Below are 16,178 nucleotides of genomic sequence, written 5' to 3' on the forward strand. Positions count from 1 at the left end.
AACTCTAACTAAAATTATTTTTATAAAAATTTTACAGAATTATTTTTTTTTTTTATTTTCTACTTGTGTTACAAAATAAATACAAGTAAAATAATTTGTAAAGAAAAATAACTTAGTCAAAAAATTTAAAGTAATTATTATTTATTTATTTATGTATTTATTATATGTTTATCCACTTTCATAGAATTCAACTTAATATCCTCTTCTGAAAAATGATTTAAATAATCCCTTAATTAAATACACAAATTTCAAGAAATTAGTTAAATTGTCTATTTTTAGATTTCTATTTTTTTTTTACTCAAATTAAAATTATTTTTACTCAGTGACTTATTCTTTCAAAATTTACAATATAATAAGATTCACAATTTTAATTTTCTTATTGAATAATTTCAACTACAGATACATGTTTAATATTAATTAACTCTAAATAATCACGACTATTAGATAAATCCTTTACATAAACTTTAGACAATTTTACCTTTTAACTTTTAATATACGTACTTTATATTAACTTTAACTAATATTCATCACAAATAGAGATCTTAAATAAAATTAAACTGAAATTAATTTTCAATATTAATATCTTCAGTTAGAAAACATTTGAGATTAAGCCTAATACAGTTGACCAGTTCTCATATAAAACTTTTGAATGGTCTTCTTCGGATTTGAATCCTCTCCAGGGTCTGATTTAACAGGTGAAAGCTCGCCGAAGAAACTTTGCGTGCCAACGGGTGTTTCAAATCTTAAGATCCTAATTACTGCCCGAAAATCATCAAATATTCGTTCACAGTTGGGATCACTAAAATATTTTATAATTTATTATTTATTATTATGAAAATTAAGTTAGCTGATAACTTAAAATTTATAGAGTTTTTTTTATTGGCAAAATTATTACTAAATAAAACAAAATTTTAATTTGTAAAAAACTAAAAGTGTAATTTCTAAAAAAATTTTTTAGTTATAATTTAATAAATTAAAAAATATCAAAAAATTAATAAACGTCGGCTAACTTTACTATTATGTTATTATTACTATTATTTTTTTTTTGTAAGATGAATTCATACCTTAAGACTTACCACAAGGTTGTTTCGTTGTGTTTCCAAGGCAAGAACATTGATTTAATGATAGGATCAATATATTTTTGACATTCCTCGACGTAATCGAATGCCCATAATAGATCAAATTCTTCTTCCATAGGATTACAAGTTGTCAGTAGTTTTTCTACAGCTATTCTTCGTTTATTAACCAGCTGTAAAATTACTGGGTTGCTATGATCCGTTTTCAACGCCAATTTCAGGACTTTGTTGGTATCAACAAACGTCCGCAAACAATCCAAATATTCAAGGAACAGCGTCTTACTTTTTTCAACCTGAATAAAAATGATACTGAAGTTAACTAACATGTGATGATTTCTAGGATTTTATTCAACAAACCAATTATAACAAAATTTTCTGAAAAATTCCATGAAGCTTAAGTTTAGCAAACATTTGTCAATTTTGAAAATATATATTATTACATAAAAATTCAAAAAAAAATTTTTAAGTGAAATTTTTTTGTTAATATAAAATTAATTAAAGAAAACAACCAAAAAATTTTTTAATATCGGCTGATTTCAGTATCATAAAATTCCAATTTTAAATGTGTGAAAAAATTATTGTTATAATTTTATTTTTTTTATTTTTTTAGATGTAACATTTGTTGTAAAAGTATGACATTAAAGTTAGCAGTCATTAAAGAATTTTTGAATTTTTTTTAACAAACAAATTTAATAAATTGCATTTTTTATTCTTTTAAATTTCTACAAGTCAATTTTTTTTGCTAATTTTTTTTGCCATAATTTATTTGTTAAAAAAAATTCTAAAAATTATTTAATATCTGCTAAATTTATTTTCATTGTAAAAGTCCAAAAAATTACAGATGTCTGCTAACTTTAGTTTCATTAATAAAAATAAAAATTCTGTCACTGAACAAGTTGTAAAAAAATTCACTCTTACCGCTTTGATTTGACAGGTAAAATTAAAAAAAAAAAATATATTACCTTTGCAGTGTTCATTTTAAAAAATTAACTCGAAAAAAAATATTAATACTTTAATAAAATTAATGTGCAATTTGAAGTTATGATTTGTAATTAAAATTTTGGATCATCAGTACGACTAGGGAATGCGAAATAGAATAATTTGATATTTGATACAAGCCGTGAATTGCGATACATACAACTTCAAACACTTCAAACTTTCAGTAGGCGTGACGTAAGTTTTGGACATCTACTGGCCAAAAAATGAAACTAAGTAAAGCAAGCAGTGATTGTAGGTGTGAGTATGCAGGCGTGGTATATTAATTATCTTGTATTACAGATTAATTATTTACTGGTTAATTAATCATTTAGTTAATTGAATGAAAATTGTTTGTACAAAAAAAAAAAAAAAAAAAAAAAAAAAAACTTGAAAGTAACAAAAAACACAAAAAACACACTTGTAGGGAATTTCAATAATAGCTCTTGTCAGCTGTAAATTTTTATTGCGCATTAGAATGTCCAAATTGGAAAGACATTTTATAGAACCAGAATTCTAATAATAAATTGTAAAATAATAGTTTTGTGAATTGATACTTGAATATAAGAACATCATATAAATGGTAAGATATGAATTGTAATTAATTATTGAATTTAGCGTAAAAATAAATTTTGATAATTTAACATCTGGCAATTTTTGGAATTTTTCTTAACAAGTAAATTATTTTTAAAAAAATTAAAAGAAAAATTTGACATTTATAAAATTAAAAAAAATTAAGAGTGCAATTTTTAAAAAATATTTTTTTTAGTTTTAGTTTAATTAATAAATAAAATTAAAAAATGATCAGAATATAGATTTCTGTATCATAATTATTAATTATTAAACAATTTACTTTTTATTAATGAAATCAACAGATATTTAGTCAATTTTTAGTTTTTTTTTGAACCGTTAAATAAGTACTTACTACAGAATTATTTTTAAAAATTTGCATTCATCGTTTTTTATAATTAGTATAGCTGTAAATTTTTCTTAACACGCTAGCAGAAGTTATTACAAGAAATTTTCGTCGAGTTTAAGATTAAATAAAATCTCATATTTTTCAGGAGCCATGCGATTGTTCAAATCCACGTTGCATATCAAAAAAACAAGATCGAGTAAGACAACTCCGTAAAATAATTCGAAAGTTATTTAAGCGGTATGCAGTAATTAATAAGAACGCACCTACACTTTTGGAAATATCTACTAAAATATTAAACGGTGTTAAAAATAACGAATTCAAGATTTTAAAACGCCGATGGTTACAAACTAAATCCATAGTGGAAGTGAACAAGGCTTTCATATTTCAATATGTTTGGTACATGGAAAATTGCAGGACAGCTCAATCTATATTGAATTCCAACACAAAAAGAATATCGAACTTGAATGAATATTTAAGAGCCAAAATAAATTCGCCTAAAGCTTTTGATGAAGTTAAATTACTTAATTATGAAAGTATCGAGTTTATGGTTAAGCATTCTGTTGCTAATGTGCGTATTTGTTTTAAGAGAAATATTATATTATACCCCTTGAAAAGGAAAATAAAAAAAGCCTCAGATCAAATCGGCTTTCTTATTTAATTTCTGTATACTATTTTTTTGTCCGACGAAGGCGGAAAGCGGCAACTTTATTTAGCGCAGCGGGACGAAAGTTGCCACTTTCCGCCCAGAGGGCAAAGAAAAAGTTGCTTAAAATTAATATTTGTTTATTTATTTTTAATTTTCCGCGTGCAGTAATTATTTATGCACTTACCCTGATAGCCACCTTAACAAACTTTTATTTAGTCTACTGCCGAAATTTGTAGCCAACTTGATGAAAAAAGTTGCAAACGTTTTTACTTAAGTTGTCTACAAGTTACACTGCAATTTTACGTCAAGACTTGCAGTACAAGTATTTTATTAAAGTTTTAGTAAAGTTGTAGTTAATTTGTTTACAACTGTTGTACTGTAAAAATTTACTGCAAACTTGATGTAAAGTTACCACGAGTATCCACGGATACTAATTTAGAGGCTAGATATAAAGCGGACTCAGCAATAGTCACCAAACTCTGTAATGCAGTTGGTATAGACTCAGCTTCTTCATCACAAACAACTCAATACCATCTTGGTAAATACTCTCCGGTGCTCGGAAAGCCAAGACCTCTAAAAATAGCATTTACTAATTCAAGTTATCCTGACAAGTTTATTCAGCACTTCATAAAGATAAAGAAAGCAAACCAACTACCTCCAGATCTGGGCCTTAACGAGATTGCGGTAACGTATGATCGCACTCAGCGTAAACGATCGCAACACAAGAGCACTCGAGAGGAGTTTCAACGACGAACTGCGGACGGTGAAGCTAATCTGCGTCTTATGTCAAGACATGGCAGGACGACAATTATCACCAAACCACCACCCCGTCGTAATCGAATCCTGAACACCACTCAATCTTAAACATTACGTATAAACAGAGTTACATTTATTATCAGAATGACAGAGGTCTCAAATCGAAGTTACATAATGTATTATATATCACTTCGATTATTAAGTATGGAAACTAGAATAAATGTAACTGCACGCGTAGTTTTGATTCATTTTTTTTTCTCTTTCTCATTAGTAATTAAACTACTCTGTTAATTATAATTATAATTATAATAATTGATTAGACATAAAAACTTTAGCTTATATAAAGTCACACTATTATTAAAATTTTCTTTCTGTCAAAATCTATATCATTGTAAAATTAAGTAGACCTATTATTGGCCCTTTGGGCTGTTGGACTTATGTAAAGGTAAATAAATAAATAAATAAAGTTAACTGTAACTGCTGAAATCTAACTACTTTTAATCAAAGCGTGCCTATCAGGGTACAAGTCGATACGCATACATACGTTGTCTATAGGTCGCAGAGTCACTGAGAACTCTGTTTACTAATAAAATAAACATTTGGCAGATTAAAATGGGAAAATTCGGTGGGAATACTAATCAAAATGTTTTAATTACAATTAAACGAAGCAATGTCAAGCTTCGATATTAAATAGGGTTCTTCATTAAAGTTTAATGACAGGGCTGAAAAAAAAATGAGTCTTAAAATTGTATATATTTTTAGTTATCTTGATCACACCAAAATATTTTGACAATTATTCCCACTACAAGTTTTAAAAAACGGATTTTTTCACTAAAATTAATAATTAATTTTTTTAATTAGTTCAGTAATCATTCTTCTTGCCACCAGTGTATTTTTTTTAAACATTTGTACGAGGATTATGGATTAAAAATACAATTTTTCTTGATGAGAAAGAAAACTTGATTTTTAGAGTTTAAGAGTTGAAATTAGGCGGTGATAAGCAATAAAGTTTAACCAAACTATTTAAAGCAATTTTTTTGACGGTATAATTCTTTTATGAAAATAATATTTACAAGCTAAAATAAGCAACCATGGATAACAAAAATTAAAAATGATTAACATTTCTCCGTAAGAGAATGAATTCAAATTTTGTTAATTTTAATACTTTTTAATTCGAATATTGAAGAAATTTATATAGTTTGTATTTAATGACTAAGATAGGATATTTAAATTTCAAGATTAATTTGTCACAATAATGTAATTTATAATTACATATAATATGTAATAATAAAAAATGTAGACTATTGTTTTGTAAATAAATATAGTATATTTATTACATATATGTGATAGCTTTAAAATTATCATTTTTGCTTCCTTCAAAATTTCACGCAGCCGGTAACAATTTTATTTAGTAATTGGAATTTATTTTATTGAATAAAAAAATATATTACATTTTTTTTTTAATATTTTCATTTAAATTCATTTATTTAATTGACACATGAAGAAATATTTGATTAAATTTTTGATTTTTGATCAAAGTTTTTTATTCTATTAATAAATTTTAGAAATAATTATAATTTTTAATTTCTCATTGACTAAAGACTGATAATTAATTTATAATAAATAATATAATGAGAGGAAAGTGAATAAAAAACAAATTTATTTGATAAATGGTTAGACTATCTTTATTATTTTATTACATCTGTTTTTAAAAAAACATAACTTATTTATTTATTTATTTATATAAAAAATATAGAAAAATGAGAGTGAGAAGGATGGAAGGTAAATAGGACGTAAGGATTGAGTGAAAAAAAATCATTACTTTCCTTATAATATATCGAACAAATTACTACTAATAATAAAACTCAGTACTTTTTACAAGTTACAATAATAATTATAACAAATTCTCTTATTCTTTCAATAATATAATAATCAAAATTATTTTTTATCAATAAACATATAGTCATACCACTAACACTACATGTACCTTAAAGTATTTAATTTTCTAATTACCACAGGTCAAGATGCGTTAGAGAACAATTTATATATATTTTTTTAATTGTTTATTTTTAATCTTCAACTCATTATTTTATTACAATTATTATTCTAGTGTCTTTTTTTTATTACAAAAATACAAATATATAGTTTTATACTTTATACGTCATTATCCTTGAGATTATAAGGCCTCATTATTACAAATTATTTTATTATCAGGAATTTTCTTCGTTATTATTATCATCGTTGTTTTTGACAATTATACGCAGTCTTGTTACGTTACAATAATTAGTTTATCCAAGCAGAAGAATTTTTTTTAGATTAATTTTACAAAAAATTTTTATAATAAAGAATGTGAGACTCAAAAATTAAGAAAAAAATTTTTCTTGATAAAAAAGTAAAAAAAAAAAATTCAACTTTTTTCTAAATTGGAAAAAATACATTTTTTTAACAAACAAAATAAATAAAAAAAATAAGTCAAAAAAAAAAAATCAAAAAATTGGTTGATAAATTTGTTAAAAAAAAATTTTCATATTTTTTTTTTATAAACATTTTACAAAATAATTTATTAAAAATTTTTCTACTCGGATTACAAGATAAATACAATTGAAATCATACAAATAAATCCATGCAAATCAAAACTTCCAAGTAAAAAGTTAAATTAAAGAATAAATCGAGTTTGGTCCGCATGATTGATTAATTAAATTAATTCTTAACAATATAACGTCTCGATCGCATCACTGTGTAATAAAATATTGCATCAAGAACATTATTCCGTAATTTATTTTTATTTATTATAATTAATATAATTATTATTATTATTACTAATATTCTTAATGCAACAAAAAATCACACTTTACAATTGATATAAAAAACATTTATAATAATTAATAATTCTTGTAATTATTTATCCAACTAAACATCATCATTTGCTTATAATTATAACTATAAGTATAATTATAATAATAATAATCAATTTTATAATAGAACATTATTACTGTAGAACAATATTAATCAAATAGCAATTAATAATTATACTTGCTCACAATCTCTTAATTCAACTAATATAATTATTTATTTATAATTGTTATAAAAAATATGTAAAAACAGTTTGTACAAAAATCGAGAGATTATTTTCGTGTGTGTATGTTAATTACAAAACAAATTATTTATAGTTATATACAATTTTTATTTTTATGGAAAAAAATTTTTATCTAAAAAAATTAAAAAAAAAAATATTCTTTTTTTTTTTTTTTGTATTTTGATCACTAGTATTGCAAACACACACGCAAGTCGCTGTATAAATAATTAAATTTATTTATACCGACTTATTTATTCTCTCGCAACAATCTAAGAAAGATATCCGAGGTAAATTAATTACCCGATAATTAATGTTGTTCTTAATTGTCTTTTTCAGCCATCGTTATCGTTATTGTCAAACGTTTTGGCTTAAACAAATGATTTAATGAGAATTTTAAATAAAAAATCCGGACGCTTATCTTAATTGTACATTATCAACAATTAATTAAAAAAATAATATTTATAATAATTAATCATTATATTTAATAGTCGTGGATTTTAATAAATTTACTAAATATTATAGTAAAACCCATTTCTAAAATGAAAATCAACTTATAAAATACAAGCTTTGGACTGTAAAAAAAAATCAAAAAAAAAATAAGCGTGAATAAAAAATACGAATTGGAATGTCTGTATGGAAGAATTGTCCGTTAAAAAATTCTCATTAAATCCTTGTTAAATTATTTAATTAATTAATAATAATAATGATATTATTATTATATTAATATCTTACAAAATAAATTGCTTAGCACGATTTATTACTTTGTTTTATGACACCTAATTTTATAATAAAGGCACAAAATTTAACTTTTAAGATTTACTGTTCTATTGTTCATGTACTCGAGTATTAACTGTTATTAATTTTATTTAATTGATAGTGAATAATGATTATTGTCAATTGGTCCCGCCTGCAACTGTGTACTAAAAAATTGGCAGTGACGATTTGTTAAAATCGCGCTATTTCATTTTATTATATTATATAAATCATTAAATAAAATAACTCCTACTCTTAAACTACATTTAATAACTATCTCTAAATATTTACTGATTGTCTTATCAGTTCCTAGTCAATTGTAAATTATTTACAATAACAAGTGATCTATAAATCATTTGTTGTATTTGTCAATTAAGGTTCACCTACACTGCGGCAAGGAAGGCACCTTTACATTCTTTTAATTAATCTTCATTGAGCACGCGCCTATTAAAAAAAAATCTTCAAAAAAGTTACAATTTATTGAAAAAAAAAATTTCCAACTTTTAAATTCACCCATTTAAATCTCAAAAAATTGAGTTGCGGTCAACCAGTTAAAGTCAAATCGACAACATTCCGAATTATCAAAACTCTAGAAAATAAAAAATTCCGCTAGATTCAAATTTTATAAAATATATTAGCTTAAATATAATACCAGCCGAAAAACAATTTTGTAAATTATAAAACACCGAGCTATCGAACATACACGGAAAGAATAAGATGACACTAGATATCATCCCAGATTATATTGAGTGAAAAAAAATTTCAGATAGTAGCTAGTATAATGTGGATTTTTTTAACTACAATCTGAAATTTTTTTCGCCACAAATATCACTGAGGATAATCTGGGATGATATCCAATGTCATCTTGTTCTTTCCGTGTAGGTAAACATAAATCTTATATTCCTCTTAATTTAAAGAGTTAAAATTAATTTAATTTCGGAAAAAGTTCGTTCCGACGTATATTCATCTGAATACTCATCCATACGAATAATGATCCGGCCGAAAATTACTCATTCAAATAACTATATATATTTACATTTTTCGGCTAAATGAGTGTTCGTCTGTTCATTAATTTTGGCGTAAAAATTTTCGTTGTTATATTTTTTAATTTAAGGTAAGAGACCCAATTATTGACACTGGCCTGGTTGATAGACACTTGCAATTTTATTTTAATTAAAAAAATAAAATGTTCTCAAAAAACCAATTATCTTTAAATTTATAATTCAAAAATTATATTTATTAATTTATTAGAGTCGATTTGTTTTATTTAATTAAAATAAAATTGCAAGTGTTAATAACTAGGCCAGTGTCAATAACTGGGTCTTTTACTTTATTAAGACTTTGTGACTTTGATTCTATTAATATAGCTTTAGTTTTTTCTTTGTAAAACTCGTAAAATTAATTATTTTAAATAACATTTTATATTTACCTTCTAAGTTCTAGTAATTTATCAATTCAGAATGTTGTCAGTCTAACTAACTAGTCAACTACAACCCAAAATATTGTAACCCGTTTTACGAAAGACGCGATTTTAAATTAGTCTTAAAATTCGAGACTAAAAAAAAAAACCCTACTATAAATTCATATTTATATTTAATATGTATATATGTATAAATAACACTTGACTTAATATTATATGTATATAAAAAAAAATTAATAATAATAACTATTACAATAAAAAAGCTTAAATATAAATTGCCTCGGAGCCTTTATTGCCCTGATGCTGAGCTCCAGGTGCGTAGGCGTTGGGAGAGGCCATACATTCGCTCCAGTCGCTGTTGGAGTGTGGCGAGCTGGAAGACCAGTGCCCAGGACTGTCGGGAGAGGGTGTGGGGAAGCTCTCTGGAGCTTGCATCAAGTGCTGAGGAGTTACGTCAGCCCCAGAATGATGCGAGGGAGGTGTCAAGTACTGATAGTACTGCTGCTGTTGTTGCTGCTGTTGTTGCTGTTGTTGCTGCTGCTGCTGCTGCTGCTGCTGCTGTTGTTGCTGCTGTTGCTGCTGCTGGGATTGCATCTGCTGCATCTGGGTCGGCCCAGTGGCGTAGGGATGGGTCTCAAAGTCGAACCCTACCGGAGGCATGCCTCCGTGCTTTTGGTGGGTCGCCTGTCTCATGGCGGCCATGTGTGTTGGGGAAGTGGGAAGCGATGGCCGACTCTTGGCCGGCGACGGGGAGCCCATGTAGCTCGCCTGGGGCGACAAGGTCATGTTCGACTGGACCGAGTGAGGCGGAGACTGGTTGCTGTAAGGCGGCGACAGGGTGTTGATCATCCCCTGGGTCTGCCGCTGGTGGGGTGCTAGCAGCTGGTCGTGAAAATTTGGCAGACCGTAGGCACTCGTGAAGGTGTCCAGACCCAGCTGTTGGAGAGTTTGCATCGACTGGCCCTTGATGCAGTCCTCGTAAGGGGGCGGCTGCTTCGCCGTGGTCGTCGTGTGGTTCACATGAGCCAAAGCGTTGCTGTACAAGCTCGCGCTGTCGTACGGGCTTGGAAGATTTCCTTCAGCTCCCTCGGCTCCTTGGGGGATCTCCTGGTTTGGTGGCTGGGCGCCGCGCTTCACTGCTAGCTTCTTCACCGAGGGTTTTCTGCGGACTGCTGCAACCACCGCGCCTTCTGAGTCTGGAGACGTTGGGTTGCCCGGGCCGCTTGTTTTTGGACGCTTCTTTGCCTTTGACTGTTTTGGCGCTGAGCCTATCACTGTTGGTGGTGTTATCAATTGTGAATGGTTCGGAGAACCTGGAATTTCAAATTTTTTTATGTTAATATTTTTAATTATTTTGGAGTAAGAGAAGATTGCAACATTTTAAGACAAAAATATTTTTAAAAATAAATTAGATTTTTTTTAAATTATTTTATCTTTATATTAATTTGTAATTTTTTGAAAAAATAATTGTATGAAAATATTTATAAACTAAAAATTTTTTTATGTTAGTATTTTATTTAATTTTAAATAATTTTAGATCAAGAAAAGATTGCAAAAGACAAAAAATAAGACAAAAATATTTTTAAAAATAAATCAGATTTTTTTTTTTATTATTCTGTCTTTATATTAATTTGTAATAATTAATAATTTTGGACAAAGAAAATTTAAATATAAAATAAATTGAAAAACATTTTTGAAAATCAATCAGATTTTTTTTTTATTATTCTTTTATATTAACTTGTAATTTTTCAAAAAAATAATTGTTTAAAAATATTTTATCAAGTCTAATTCTAAAAATAAATAAAAAAAAAACTCACCCATAAGAGGCCCATTAGGCATAACAGACACCATTTGCGGCGACCTAGGAACATGTTCATCAAGTAACCTAACAATATCATGATGTAGTCGCTCACTGGCAACATCTCTCGGCAACCTATCCATATGATCAGTAATCTCCCTATTAGCAAAAGTATCCAACAAAGCTTTACAAGCTTCAAAGCTGCCTTCTCTCGCCGCTAGAAACAGCGGTGTCTCATCTTTATCATCCTGAGCATCGCGATTTGCACCATGGACCAGCAAAATATTAACCGCATCAACATTGTTAACCGCAGCGGCCCAATGCAGCGCTGTCTTTCCACTATTATCCGCAGCATTGATATCAGCATCAGCATTGATCAAATCCTCGACCATGCCTTCCGTAGCCAGCCTCGCAGCAAGAATCAGCGGAGTAGTTCCATCGTGCATGCGCGCGTTCAAATTAGTAGCCCTGTTCCTCAGTAAAATCTGGAAGACTCCCATCGCGTCGGCCGCCACAGCCGAGTGTAGCGGAGTCCTTCCAGTGTTGTCTTGAGAGTTAGCATCCGCTCCAGCATCAAGCAGTCTCTTAGCTGCATCAGCCCTGGCGTATCTAGCAGCCAGGTGAAGAGAAGTCTCTCCACTCTTGTCCGTAGTGGCGTTCAGGTCCGCTCCCTGCGCCACCAGGTCCGCAATAACCGCAGCAGTTCCATCACTATCATCATCCTCTTCTCCAGTATCCAGTCCGCCGCCGCGGACCGACGCCACCATCAGCGGTGTCATACCACAAGGGCCTTTGGCGTCAATGTCCTTTCCATGTTCTAAATTCGGTGGAGTCAGAACTCCATTTACTCCCGGACAGTTCTCCGCAGCGTCCAAGTGCCGCTGGGTCCACATCCTGGGATCATTCACTTCATCACCATACTCAGTCATCGCTGTATGATCACTAGCGTACCCAGGTTCAATGGCTCGCATCCGCTTAGTCGGAGGCAACTCAGAATCATCATCAGACCATTGCTGAGTCCGACCATTTACAATATCCAGGTCCATGCAATTAACTGACGGCTGTTTGTTCAAGTTTCGCATTTCCTGGCCGTCTGGACCGCGCCTGCGACTGCGCCTCCGTTGACCACTTCCAGCATTGGACCTCAAGAACCCTTCTGGGAACCAAGTAATGCCTACTGCGCGTTTGTTCCGCGCAGTGACTAGAACTCCAATCAGCATTCCGCCAATTAGCACAATAACCAGTCCAATGAAGACATACTTATAATTCGTTGGAGTTTCGGGATATTCTGGACCTGGAGCTGGTCCAACTAATCCTTTTACGGATTCTATCGGATAACTACTCAACAACGCCTGCTTTGAAGCTGTAGCAGCCAGGAATTCCGCGGCTTCATTAGCGCTAGCGAAGCAAACTGCGCCTTCAGTAGTTGAACATTTACGATTATCAATCTCCAGGAAAGCTTTGACTCCATGCTTGTTTCCAGAGAACCCTCCTGGTCTTGCGAACATCGAGTCAACATTGTCGCTGACTGGGTAGACCATCCTGTTGCCCAGTTCGTCTAACTTAATGCGCAGTGTAGTTCTTAATTGATGACCAATGTACCTCAAAAAGGCAAGCTCTTCATCCTGGAAGGTCTTCATGTCCATCCTAACTACGATAGAAATAACACCCTCGGCAAGTGACTCGGGTTCGTTCTCGCAGTCAAGACCGTCCCAGTTACACTCGGCGTTGTTGCAGCCGTAGTCGCAGTACCCGTTGGCGTAATGTTTTCTGCAGTAGGCGTCATAAATAGGATTGCAAGGCGCCAAAGTTTTCTCGCAATCGCGCCCGTCGAAGAGACACTGGGCGTTGTTGCAAACTTCATCGCACTGGTTGTTCATAAAGACATCCCAGCAGTTGATAGGCGCAGTGCAGTTCTTCCAGGGGTTGATACCAAGAGAGCAGTCATTTCCGTCAAAGTGACAAGCGTGAGTGTTGCACTCTTGATCACAGCGGCCGTTTCCGGCCTTCTGGTCGCACCTGTTCTCCATGCACCTCTGCTTCTCCCGCTCCTGGTCCAAGTCAACTGGACTCTTAGGAGCTACTGAGTTAGGTCTTCCAAAGATTCCACCCCGACTATTAGTATCGTAGACCTCACAGTTCTTGCCGGTCCATTTCGGAGGACAGTAGCAAGCGTAATCACCAACAAGATTCTCACAAGTCGCATCAGGTTGCTGGCACGGGTTGCTCTCACACTCGTCCTTGGTATCAATCTCACAGTGAGTTCCTGAAGTTCCCGGCGGGCAGTAACACCTGTACCCCATTTCTGTGGGAGTTACTCGACAAGTTCCTCCATGAAGACAAGGTTTATTATCGCAGTACGACCCAACAAACTCACAATTGTGTCCGTAGTAATCTGGCGGGCAGGTACAGATGTGTCCAGCTTGCTTTGCAGTGCAAACTCCACCGTTCTGGCAAGGAGAGCTTTCACAGAAATTAACCTTGACCTCGCAGTGGCGCCCCATGTAGCCTGGTTTGCAATTACAATGATAATTATTCACCAGCTGAACACAATCTTGAGTTCCAGGATTAGCACAAGGGTTAGATAAACATTCATTGATGTCACCTTCGCAGCGAGGTCCGACAAATCCCGGTGGGCAGATACACTCAAACCCGCCTACTTTGTCAATACAGGTACCGTTATTGTGGCAAGAGTCGTGCATACAGTCTTGAGGATTCAGGTCGCAAATGTACCCCAGAGCGCCTGGAGGACAAGAACAGCTGAAGCTGTCTATCAAATCATGGCAAGTTCCTCCGAATTGACAAGGGTTGGGTTGGCAGTCGTCAATGTTTAGCTCACAATCTTGACCCTGGAATCCTTGAGCGCATTGGCACTGGTAGGATCCAATTAAGTCTTTGCAAATAGCTCCGTTTTGGCAAGGAGCAGAGTCACACTCGTTGATTTCAGTCTGGCAGTAAGAACCTGTGTAGCCTTCGAGGCAATGACAGCGGTGGCTGTTCCCGATGTCCTCGCAAGTGCCGTTGTTGCACAGGAATTCCTTGGGGATGTTCTTCCGGATAGCTGCGTCTTTGCAAGAGACCATTTCAACGTCGCAGACTTTTCCAGTCCAGCCTGGGGAACAATTGCAGTGGTACTTGTTCTTGTGCTGAACGCAAGTAGCGCCGTTCTCGCAAGGTTGGTCCGCGCACCAGTCGACGTACATGTCGCAACGCTGGCCAGTGTATCCGTAAGTGCAATGGCAAGTGTAGTGATGATTTATATCGTCGTGACAAGTTGCGCCGTTCAGGCACGGAGAACTGTCGCACTCGTTTATTCTGTATTGGCAGTTTGAACCAGTGTAACCTGGTTGGCAAACGCAAGTGTAGCTGTTGATTCCGTCGAGGCATTTTCCGCCGTTCATGCAACTGCTGGTGGTGCAGTCGTTGTCGTTTGTTTGACAATTTATTCCAGAGAAGCCTAGTTTGCATTGGCAGGTGTAGGAATTGACATATTGGTTGCAGATCGCGCCGTTTTGACAAGGAGAGGATTGACACTCGTCAATGTCGAGCTCGCAGTGCTTGCCGTTGAACCCATCGACGCATAAGCAGGTGTAGTCGCCGATTCCGTCAAGACAGGTTCCACCGTTTTGGCAAGGGAAAGACGCGCAGTCGTCGGTGTTTATGATACAGTCGCGGCCCTCGTAACCTTTTGCGCAGACGCAGTGGTAGGAACCGTTGGTGTTCCGGCAGGTGGCGCCGTTCCGGCATGGAGAAGTCATCACACACTCGTCTACGTCCTCGTCGCAGAGACGCCCGGTGTATCCCACTGGGCAGGTACAGGCGAAGTCTAGGAAGTTTGAAGATGGCGTACATTTCGCGCCGTGGAGACATTTGTTCGGGGAACAGGGGTCTAGTTTGTCCTCGCAGTTCCGGCCGGTGTGAGGCAGTTCGCAGACGCACTTGTAGTCGTTGACTAGGTCGATACAGGAACCTCCGTTTTGACAAGGGTTCGCTACGCAGTCGTCGATGTTCGTTTCGCAGTTTATGCCTGCGTAGCCGGCGAGACATTGACAGCTGTAGTCGTTCAGGTGGTCGATGCAGGAACCGCCGTGTTGGCAGGGGTTGGAACCACACTCGTCGATGTCCGCTTCACATCTTTTGCCGCCGTAACCCGGTAAACAGTGGCAAATGTACTGGTTCACTCCGTCCTCGCAGGTGCCGCCGTTTACGCAAGGATTGCTCGCGCATTCGTCCACGTCGCTTAGGCAACGCGCGTCGTAGTAACCACGGGGACATTCGCAGCGGTAGCCGTTTATCAGGTCGATGCAGCGGCCGCCGTTTGCACATGGGTTGCTTGAACACTCGTTGATGTCTGTCTCGCAGTGCTGGCCTGTGAAACCCGGCTCGCATTCACATGAGTACCTGAAAATTGAAATTTTGGTGAGATTTTTTGGGATTTATTAAAATTTTTGGAAATTTTTTGAGTTGTTGATAATTATTAGATTTTTTTTTTTTGATAATTTTAAGTGTAGAAAATTTATTAGAATAAATTAGAATTAAAGAAATAAATTAGCAATAATTTTTTGATTTTATTTAATCAAATTAGTGTCAGAAAATTATTGAAAAAAATTTTATTTTTCATTTATTAAAAATTCTTAAAAATGATCAAATTTTACTTAATTTTGATATCATATTTAGAGTTAAAAAAATATTATTATTATTATTATTAAAATTTTAAACTATTACTGTTATTAAATAATATATTTAATATTTAATAAAA

General features: G+C 33.1%; 2 protein-coding genes and 1 long non-coding RNA gene across 6 annotated transcripts in view; 1 reads left to right on the forward strand and 2 right to left on the reverse strand.

Annotated features, from left to right (window-relative positions):
- Positions 1–447: 447 nt before the first annotated feature.
- Positions 448–2,073, reverse strand: LOC123272954. Its single transcript, XM_044739995.1, has 3 exons — positions 2,039–2,073; positions 1,077–1,369; positions 448–799 (listed from the first exon to the last, which is right to left on the reverse strand). Exons 1-3 carry the CDS (start codon positions 2,051–2,053, stop codon positions 613–615), a joined length of 495 nt encoding a protein of 164 aa, XP_044595930.1. The 5' UTR covers positions 2,054–2,073; the 3' UTR covers positions 448–612.
- Positions 2,074–2,275: 202 nt separating this feature from the next.
- On the forward strand, positions 2,276–3,413 carry LOC123272795. Of its 2 annotated transcripts, XR_006511167.1 has the most exons (3): positions 2,276–2,403; positions 2,479–2,634; positions 3,116–3,413. It is a non-coding gene; the product is annotated as an uncharacterized LOC123272795 (long non-coding RNA). The 2 variants fall into 2 exon arrangements; XR_006511168.1 differs by lacking the exon at positions 2,276–2,403 and having other exon boundaries at positions 2,438–2,634.
- Positions 3,414–9,571: 6,158 nt separating this feature from the next.
- Positions 9,572–16,178, reverse strand: part of LOC123272329 (neurogenic locus Notch protein) — a 145,594-nt gene continuing 138,987 nt past the window's right edge. For 2 of the 3 annotated variants that reach the window (XM_044739011.1, XM_044739012.1), the window contains 2 exons: positions 11,439–15,820; positions 9,573–10,934 (listed from right to left, as the gene is read on the reverse strand). In XM_044739011.1, the coding sequence (XP_044594946.1) occupies positions 9,886–10,934; positions 11,439–15,820 (5,431 nt within the window). In that variant the 3' untranslated portion in view covers positions 9,573–9,885. Of the gene's footprint in view, positions 10,935–11,438; positions 15,821–16,178 lie in introns of all 3 variants that reach the window. The other variant, XM_044739010.1, reaches the window with a different exon arrangement.

The sequence above is a fragment of the Cotesia glomerata genome, linkage group LG10, assembly GCF_020080835.1.
Source record: "Cotesia glomerata isolate CgM1 linkage group LG10, MPM_Cglom_v2.3, whole genome shotgun sequence".
Lineage (NCBI taxonomy): Eukaryota > Metazoa > Arthropoda > Insecta > Hymenoptera > Braconidae > Cotesia > Cotesia glomerata.